The sequence below is a fragment of the Phaethon aethereus genome (genome assembly GCF_964289735.1).
Source record: "Phaethon aethereus genome assembly, chromosome: 8".
NCBI classification, from domain to species: domain Eukaryota; kingdom Metazoa; phylum Chordata; class Aves; order Phaethontiformes; family Phaethontidae; genus Phaethon; species Phaethon aethereus.
The window spans coordinates 11898225-11908654 of record NC_138584.1 but is presented as its reverse complement, the minus strand read 5'-3'; the positions used below and the strand labels follow the sequence as shown (position 1 = coordinate 11908654).

General features: G+C 38.1%; 1 protein-coding gene across 1 annotated transcript; it reads right to left on the bottom strand.

Annotated features, from left to right (window-relative positions):
- Positions 1 to 328: 328 nt before the first annotated feature.
- On the bottom strand, positions 329 to 9422 carry HENMT1 (HEN methyltransferase 1; the record flags this gene model as incomplete). Its single annotated transcript, XM_082003143.1, has 6 exons — positions 329 to 730; positions 2648 to 2825; positions 5834 to 6016; positions 6407 to 6541; positions 7630 to 7742; positions 9306 to 9422. The coding sequence occupies 6 exons, from the start codon at positions 9420 to 9422 to the stop codon at positions 329 to 331; spliced, it is 1128 nt and encodes a 375-aa protein (XP_081859269.1).
- Between the last annotated feature and the right edge of the window lie 1008 nt (positions 9423 to 10430).

Here is a 10430-nt window from a genome sequence, read left to right as displayed (position 1 = left end):
GCTAACAAAATATTAGCAATAAGAATCTAGTCATTACAACATGGTAATAGAAAACAAACAGAAATACTTAAAATTTTTCTTCACAGGAATTAATTATTTCCTTTTAGCCTTTGACACTCTACTTCAAAACCCTACAGATTACTGCAATATTTGTCAGAAGCACTCATCTTCACTAAATGAGAGAGGTGCTGATGGATAAATACTGGAAAGTTTAGAAAATATTTTGTCATTCTAGTTAGCATACAGAACACACCATCTGACAGCTACTAAAAAAGTACTTTCATTACCTTAACTGAGCTTTATACGAGAAATCTGTGATACAATTCTCTTAATTTTCATGTTCAGTATTGAGCATCACAGCAGAACCATCACTGCTCAGTATGACCTTGCCAGCAATAAGCTTGCATAACTTCTCAAAAGTACCACAAAGTTGATTCACTTTGGGAAAAGAAAAGATTGTTTTAAGAGGTATATAAACCACATCTCCATCGACAAATGCTTCCATGCTTTTTTCAACAACCAGTTTTCCAAGATCTTCTGAAAAACAGTTCATTAAAGGTTGGAATGTAGTTTTTCTCTCAGTAGGATCATCATTATACTCCTTATGTTCTGACATTAAACGGTCCAGCAGACTTTGCTTAATGATTTGTGCTGTGAAAATAACTTCACTGACCACTGCATTCTGCAGGTACTTCTCATCTTTAAGACTTGGATACACTGCTTTGAAGACCTTTAGAACATATAAAAACACATAAAATGTTTGTCATTATCATAGGCTCAAATTTTAACATTTACTTGTCAAAAAGAGCTTCTAAAATGTCAACTTTTTTTTTATTCAATCCTGTTTCGTTTTTTACTTGAAACATTCAGATAACAGAAAAACTAGACTTGATTTTATGTATTACAACTACAATGGCAATTAGAAAAGTTAACAGAACTTAAAAAAAATCAGGCTTATATCTGCAAGCTATACTTGTAGTTCAGGCAAGGTGAAGCCCTGCAATTCTTTAATTCTTTTTAATCATTTTCTTACTTTCCACATAACTCATGATGAGGCTCTGATGACAGTTCCACAGCTACATAAACTACTTCTGAACTGTCACCTGGAAACCAGGACTGCAGCTATGTCTTTCATTCTGTTTTCAGAGTAAAGCATTAAATATGCTCCCCAAGATGCAGAGAATACTAAAAAATAAACTGTGGCATCAAAATCTGTGAACTTGTAATATATTCTACGCTGAGCTATACTCCAAGGCACTTAAGAAAACTAGGCAGGCAATTTCATTCCTACTAGTTTACTAGGAAGTGCTTTATCCCAACACACTACCACTGAATTTCCAGAGTCTACAACTATTTCTTCTTACTTTCTGATTAGATCTTGAAGTGTTTGTTTATTTATGTAAATTAGTTACATAATAAAATAAAAATTAATTTGATAATCCAGGTTTGGTACGAAATACATGAGATACAACGTTCTTGTTTAAACTCAAAGGATACTGATGTCAAAACTCCCTCCATATTGACCCTGTAACAGAAGATAACGAAAGCAATTTCTAGTACATGTCAGTCACCTGGACCTATTTCCAAATTTGTTGAGCATTAAAGAACACTTCACAATTCTATTAAGGGCAGTAGATGACAGGTGAAATTTCAAATGTATAGAATGTCTTTATAGCTTGGAAACTACAAAAGACATTCCTATGATGTCACTTCACAATTCACTTCAGGTCACAAGTCACTTGAAGATACATATATATCTTTCAACAAAGAAGTGAAATACTAGAATATGCTTACTGAAACAAATAATTTAAGGTGTTACGAGATGGAAATAACCCCCCCCAATATATTTCTCTTTTTGCATTATTAATTCATGTTATCTCTGAAAAAAAATGTCCTTTGATTTATACCACATGGCACTTAGATGCATTAGGCTTTGTTGGTGTGACATGAGCAACACACAGTAGAGTATTTTACAAAAAACTTATCTGATGCTATCTGAAGTGAAAGGCGTTTAATGCTAAAAACCAAAAAAGGTTTGATGTGCGTCACCAGAGAATGGGGTGCTTGGCAAGATCCCATGCCTCTGCAAAAACCAGAACGGGCTACCTGGAAACACTGAGATTAGGGTGTAACATCAAAGCCTAATGAGTAAGGCAAACCACACAAAACAGTTCTTGTCAACCCGATTTCTGTGAAATTCCTTCCTTGTGATAACATGTATGACAAGACTATGCAGTTCTTCAAAACATACACTGTTAGAAATGCTTTTTATTTTTTATGTATCTGGGGAAAAAAAAAATCTGTGTCAGTACCAACAACCACATGATGAAAAAATTAACAATTAGAGGAACAATTAAAAATAGTGTCACAGTACACCCGGTGGAAAGGAGAATTTTCACTCTAAGGATAACAGGATGTTAAAATAACAATGGTTATCTATACTGCTATTTAGCAAATAACCTAAAAGTTAAAGGCCTTCACACAATTAGAAACACAAATCACTGACTTAGACTCTTCTGATCTGATGGTGTGTTAATCAGAGCTAAGATTCAATAGTAGTAGAACACCATAGCAAGAACACCGTCACAGGCAGGTCATAGAAAATTTTACTCTATTCATCCTCCTAATGGAAGAACATAATACTTACTGTTTTGTAAACTGCTTCAGTGGGTTTCTCAGACTGAGCAGATTCACTGGTTTGAGGATATTTTCTAACAAACACACCTATTTGGGTACAAAACCCAACATTCTCCATTCCTGTTGGTGGGTGCCCTACGCCAGTAAATTCCACTGAGTAACCATAGCGTCTAGCAGTTTCTAGAGCCCTAAGAAAGACAAATTATTCCAATCATACTAAATATTCATTGTTTAATGTGATCAAGATGCATTCTGCAACAGAAACAAGACCCTGAGCCTGTGAATGCTTGAATTTTTCTAATAATACCCACATGCCTGAAGATAAGCACTGTCAAAATTTGCCAAATCAGAGCTGTAATTATATGCCTACCTTAGTCTGAATCATTTAGTATCAGTAATTTAGGCAACCAAATGTTACTGTTATTTCTAAAATATCTGCATTGAATATGCATGTTCACAGTTGCTTACTGTCTCAAATATACTGAAGTTGAGCTAAAAACTACCAATTTTAGAGGACAAAATTATTTCAGAAGAACCCATAAAAACCATACATATTGCAAAACCACAAGAGACCAGTTAATAGAAGAAAAAAAGAGAAAAGCGAGGGGTTTTTGTAGATATATAAAGAGTAAAGTCTACCTAATCAAGGTTACAACAATGTACATGACATCTAAATGAAAACCAATCTTGCAGTGCAGTACATCAGCCAGTGTGAAAAAAGTGATGGGGCAGTGAACTAAAATGGCACTACCTGCCTGCGTCATTCTCCATGAAAAAGCAGTAAACTAAATTAATATAATGTATTTTAGAGAATATTGCAATACTTGCATTTCACAACACAAACATGAAGACTTTCTCATGTTTACAGCTCAAAAGAAAGCACTCCTTCAGTCATATCAATATTTTTAATTCACGTATATCCAAGAGCAGAGCCTAAATTTACTTTAAGTCATATAAATGGTCTCTAATGTATTCACCTTTTGCTAATAATGCAGGCAGGTTTAGTATCATTATTTAGGGGAAAATATGTGCTTCAAGCTTTGCAAAACCATATACTAAAAAAAAAAAAATCACTGCATACTTTAGAGTCTATGGCAGAAACAACCTAATTTGAGGGGCAAATTTTCCAAGATACAATTTCTGACCAAGAGTTGGCTATAGAGGTATGGCATCCTTTACTGTACCATATATTTTCTTCCACAACTGCTTGACAGTTGAATGTTATCACAGGATATATACCCCACTCCCTCTTTATTTTGTAGATTTTACTACATCTACTGATACTAGAGTAAGATACATCTCACGCAACTCTGTCATGGACATACGTTTTGCATGAAATCTTTCATTGTGCCATGATCCACTACACTGTCCTTAACTTTATTCAGCATGCTCTGCTACTGTGATTATTTCGTAAGTCTGCTTGCATACTCTTACAGAAATGTCTGGATTGAGTGCTTTGATTATACACCATACATAGTGAGCACATGTCTTGGGTTTTTATGAAGCATTTCTATAGCAGAGTAGTATTATGCGAAAAGGTTAATGAACACCTTACACTTCAAATGCATTAACTGTAATAATAATAAAAAGAAAAGTTTTAAATCACAGAATCACTAGGTTGGAAAGGACCTTCAAGATCATCAAGTCCAACCATTAATCCAGCGCCACCATGTCCCCTAAACCATGTCCTGAAGTGCCACATCCACACGTTTTTTAAAAACTTCCAGAGATGGCAACTCCACCACCTCCCTGGGCAGCCTGTTCCAATGCCTGACCACCCTCTCGGTGAAGAAATTTTTCCTAATATCCAATCTAAACCTCCCCTGGCGCAACCTGAGGCCATTTCCTCTCATCCTATCACTAGTTACTTGGGAGAAGAGGCCAACACCCACATCGCCACAACCCCCTTTCAGGTAGTTGTAGAGAGCGATAAGGTCTCCCCTCAGCCTCCTCTTCTCCAGACTAAAAAAACCCAGTTCTCTCAGCCGCTTCTGAGCTCCAGCCCCCTCACCAGCTTCGTTGCCCTTCTCTGGACACACTCCAGCACCTCAACATCCTTCTTGTAGTGGGGTGCCCAAAACTGAACACAGGATTCAAGCTGCGGCCTCACCAGTGCCGAGTACAGCGGCACGATCACTTCCCTACTCCTGCTGGCCACACTATTCCTGATACAGGCCGGGATGCTGTAGGCCTTCTTGGCCACCTGGGCACACTGCTGGCTCATATTCAGCCGGCTGTTAACCAGCACCCCCAGGTCCCTTTCCACTGGGCAGCTCTCCAGCCACTCCTCCCCAAGCCTGTAGAGTTGCATGGGGTTGTTCTGACCCAAGTGCAGGACCCTGCACTTGGCCTTATTAAACCTCATACAGTTGACCTCTGCCCATCGATCCAGCCTGTCCAGATCCCTCTGCAGAACCCTCCTACCCTCCAGCAGATCAACACACCCACCCAACTTGGTGTCATCTGCAGACTTACTGAGGGAGCACTCGATCCCCTCATCCAGATCATCTATAAAGGTATTGAACAAGACCGGCCCCAAAACCAAGCCCTGGGGAACATCGCTTGTGACCGGCCGCCAGCCGGATTTAACACCGTTCACCACAACTCTCTGGGCTCGGCCATCCAGCCAGTTCCTCACCCAGCGAAGAGTAAACCTGTCCAAGCCACAAGCCGCCAGTTTCTCCAGGAGAATGCTGTGGGAGACGCTGTCAAAGGCTTTACTAAAGCCCAGGTAGACAACGTCCACAGCCTTTCCTTCATCCACTAGGCGGGTCACCTGGTCATAGAAGGAGATCAGGTTGGTCAAGCAGGACCTGCCTTTCATTGAACCCATGCTGGCTGGGCCTGATCCCTTGGTTGTCCTGCAGATGCCCTGTGAGCACTCTCAAGACCAACCGCTCCATAATCTTCCCTGAGGTCAGGCTGACAGGCCTGTAGTTCCCAGGATCCTCCTTCCGGCCTTTCTTGTTTGCAGAGCAGTTACAGTAAAAGCAAGCCAACTTAACCATCATAAAATGCAAAACCCACAAAGCATGCCTAACTATTCATAATGACAAAGAAATATTTCACCAAATCAGGTGTGAAATGCCACTGACACCAAACCACATACATAAACAATTCTGAATATGTATAGCTATTCTTTTCTCACATTACTGAGCCCTCAAAGCTAGCTGCATGCAATGCTCAGTAAACTTACCAGCTTTGAAATTGCACTCTGTTCCATTCAAATTTGTGATCTGGATGCCTGAATAATGTCACTCCTGGAAGCAAAGGGTTAAATTCAGAATTTGGAGTACTGATCACAACTGTGCTTGGAGCCATGAAACCAAACACCACTTCAGGAAACTTCTTTAGTTCCGATTCCTCCAAGTGCTCTATTCTGTAAAGAATAAGTTTATGTCTTTAAGAACACCCTACTGTATTTTAATCTTCTTAACAACCAGTAAAAAAAAAACAACAAAAACAAACCCACCTGTATCTGTACCTTGTAATTTTAAGCCTAGTCGTGCAATAGTAGCACCAGCACTGGTGGCCGAGTGGCAGCTTCGACATTTTTGTCTGAGAGAATTTCCTCGTGCATTTTCATCAATATCCTTTTTCCACTATAAGCTAGCACCACTCAAACTTCTTAGTATGGTTAATTCGAACACAAGTTAGAAGACACTATTCTGCTTGAAAGGTTTGATCAAGTCTGTTTAGAGTACAGCCAAAATTCCAAACTGAACCCTAATGAACTTAGAAAAATGTAGTATGTTGGCCTAATACTCACAGTTCAATACATGTTACCAAGTCAAAACCAAGCATGCAAGGATCTTTATGGGCAACTGAGCCATGATGCAGGGTGACAGTGAGGGATCTTTGAGCTGGTTGCAAATAATCACCAGGAAGAGGAGACAATCTATGCCTACAAAAGTATTAAAAACATGATGTCATAGAAAGGACCTTAGGACAAGATAAATTGTGCATGTAACTGAACTAGTTAACACCCTACAAAGATACCTCATAAATCTCAAACAGGTTAACTGTTTTACAGGGATAAAAAATAATTTCTAATACAAATACTTTTTATGACTACCTACAATAGGACAGAAAGAGCAGAGGAGTTAGTCCAGAAGTTGTCCTTCATGTTTACAAAAGTTTCCACTATATGCTCAAGCCACTTGGAAAGCTGCCTGTAAATTCTGATAGTAGCTCAACTTTAGACATGCAGTAAGTCTGGCTTAGACATGCTTTACAGGGTTTTTGGGGAAGTTATTAGGCAAACATATTAACCTATTTTTTGCAATTAAAACAGACTGAGACTAAAATATATGTGCAAGTTTCATTCTAAAATACTGCATCAGACAAAACACACAAAAAACATCAAATATAACATAAGGCTACTTTTCTTCATTCTTAAAAGCAAGTGATAACATCAGCATCTAGATCCTACATATTCATTGAAATCATATTAATCAGTTTCCGAGAGAGAAACTTTGGTGTTCCTCACCAGTCTGACCCATGCTTCAAAGATCGTACAAACTTCACATTTTAGAGCCTTCTAAGACAGACATAAAATATTGAGCTAGCCTTCCCATTTTAATAAGATTAATAAGAATGACGTCCCCGCCATGGTGACTAAAAGAGAGTTACATGCACATTTCAAAAAGATCAGATTTGCATACCACAGTAATGTCATGTACAAGCATAAAGAGATACTACTAATACAATGTATTAGTACCTTTACAGTGTATTTCTCAGACATACAGACCTTCAGGGCCATTCCATGACTTGCACCTTTGCTATATTAGGTGATGTTAGGGGCATCTATAGCTCATTAGTCCCGAGACACAACTGCAACGTAACTCATTAACAACAATGGATAGATATTCATTTGCCAAGCTTGTATTTCTGCATTTACCTTCATTTTGAAATCTTTTACAAGACAAGATGTAACATGCCACTAGGTGAAGCCTAACACAAACCTTAAATTAATACAATGCCAGAGCTTACATTTTCTCTTTCATTACACTTGCACAGATATCTAGTCCAGCTAACACTTCAATGCAACTGCAGAATTTCAGCATCCAGAGAAGCGTACAGTCACCACATCCTAAATCTGCCACCTGTAAATTAGATATTAAATAATGTGTAAATGCCAAATAATTTCAGAATTTTTCATAAAATAAAAATTCAATTTATGTCAAAGTAACATTTTAATGATAAAATAAAACATTTCACAGTCATAACTAAAACCTACAGTTGCACGCAGGATAGACTTGGATTTGAAAATCCTTTTTTAAAAATGCATACAAAGATCCTACAAGATGTTTTAAATGGATTAACCTTTTGTTATTACAGCTATAAACAAGTACACATAGAACATCCCACTGGCTCTGGAGAATGTCTTCCACATGAAGGCATATTCCCTCAAATAACTGTAAGGTATGATTTTGAAGTATTAAAGCTGTAGCAATTTTCACATTCACCGCTGCTTTTCACTGGCCTACTCTCCATCCAAAACTCTGAGAATAGGCCCATCAGCAGCCAGGTTAGCAGTAAAGGATCTGCATAAAACAAGTTTACAGGTTCAGTGTAATGTTTAAGTGGGGAAGGCTGTGGACATTCAGACCACAAATATACAATAGATACTCTTTCCTGCAAGCTTAAGAGGTAGTTCAGTACACAAACTAAACCCCACCATTCTTTCTCAGACTAAGTCAAGGTTGAAGCACACTGCTCAGTACTCGGGGTGAAAATCCTGAATTGTTTCTATTCAACTTACCTTTACCCTGTGGGTAAACAGAAAGTTTACACACACACACACTTCACATCTTAAATCAGAAAATTAAAACCTTTAAACACAGATGCAACACTCCTGAATACGTTCTATTTAACAGCAGATTATAGTGCCATGACAACATAGGCTGGATTAGATTTTTATTAGCTACTAGAAGTAAGATTACTTGAGCACACTGCAGTTGCATTTCTCAACAATTTACTGCATGCTCATGAGACATTAACATCAGCTTCAGAGTTAAACACAGAGGTATTTCTCAACTTTTTACATGTTGGAAGGACGTGCTGGGGGGAGGACATATTAGAAAAGAGCAAACACTACACACCATTACTTAAATAATTGAACTGTTCAAGACGACTATGGAAACAAGAACCCTGGTATATTGGGGGTGGGGCAGGAGGAAACAGGAGGAGGTGACAAGACCTTAAGGAAGTGGAGGAGTAAGCCTTACTCCCACCCTTCTAATGCCACTTCTCATCGGAGAAGATCCATGTGAATGATGAGGTAAACCTGATACCATATAAGGAACTAATAGCTCTGGAAAGCAAAACCTAACTATGATGAAAGCCACCTGAGCCAAAATCCTCAGCATTAAATTAAAACCAGAATGTAAAACCAGAATGCCACACACTCTCCAACACAGGCTAAGGCATTTTTCTTGTTTAGAATTTCCCCTCTTCCCACCAATTAAAATTAACTATATGCACCCCTGAAAAACAAAACATGATCATGAAGTGTCTGCTAAGGCAATTCAGTTTTAACAATAGCTCCTCAACTACTGTTGTTTCGTAATTAGGTCAGCAGGTTACCTATGCTTTTCATGTCTTCCTGAGACACCCAATGATAGTTTTTTTCAAATTTATGATATAAAAAGATAAAATATACCAACCTTCTTAGGTTTGTACTTCCCCACCAAATCTTTAATGAACTGGTAGCGTTGTTCATACAAAGGAGGTGTAAATTTAATAATTCCTGTAAACTGTTCTTCTTGGAAGTTCTTATCCATAATATTTTGCTAATGCTACAATAAAAAAAGTTAACTCTTATTTTCTGCAGTACTTTGTAACATATAAAATTACAGAGTCTGCCATTTTCAGTGGTGTTCAATTCACAATTAAGCCAAGGTAGGCCTGCTCCCAGTTCTATTCACAGAACGATAGAAACATAGGAATTAGCAAAATTAGGCTCTAGCTGCTCCCTCCACATATAATGATGTAAACAATATAAACAATGTAAACAAAGATGTAAACAATTTATAAACAATTATAAATCATCTACAATCATTAAAAAGCAAGTTTCAGAATTTGTCAGTCTCCATCCAGCACACCTACATAGTGTTTACACGACTGCAACATATTTAATCTTCCTTAGCTCTTCTGGCAAATGCAGAAAAATAAATAATTTCTCACTCAGGCAGCTGCCATCTTGTCTTGCATCTATCATTCGTTTTCTCTTACAATTCAGATGATTTTATATCTAGATCTGTGTATTTATGGCTGAATACAATTTCTACAATGTAGCAACTAGCAAATATCAGAATTACTGTTGTGGAAGAAGAAAGGTTCTGCTGTGCCCGAGTTTTAGATTTACTAAGAGCTAAACCTTGTTATTCGTGCCTGCATTTTATAAGTAATCTAACATAATTCAACATAGCACTAGTCATAACCATTACTGTATTTCCAACTCTCCCACCTTTTATTAAAAACTACATTTTATCACACATAAATATTTAACAAGAAATAGACCCATTAAACCTAAATTGAGGCCCTAATGAATGATGAATGAACACCATGGGAATCACATAAGTGAAGGAAGGTGGTCCCGCAGGCACATGGCTTTCCAGAGCCATCCTCCCCGGCGGCAACTGCAGCCCAGGGCTCACTAGCAAGTCCAACACAACCTAAGCAGCTTGGCCGAGCCTGCTGGCGACTTGACCACCCCATAGGGTCTTTTAAACATAAGTATAAACATATATTAATATATAGAGATGTACAAAACCAGAGAACAGGCTCGG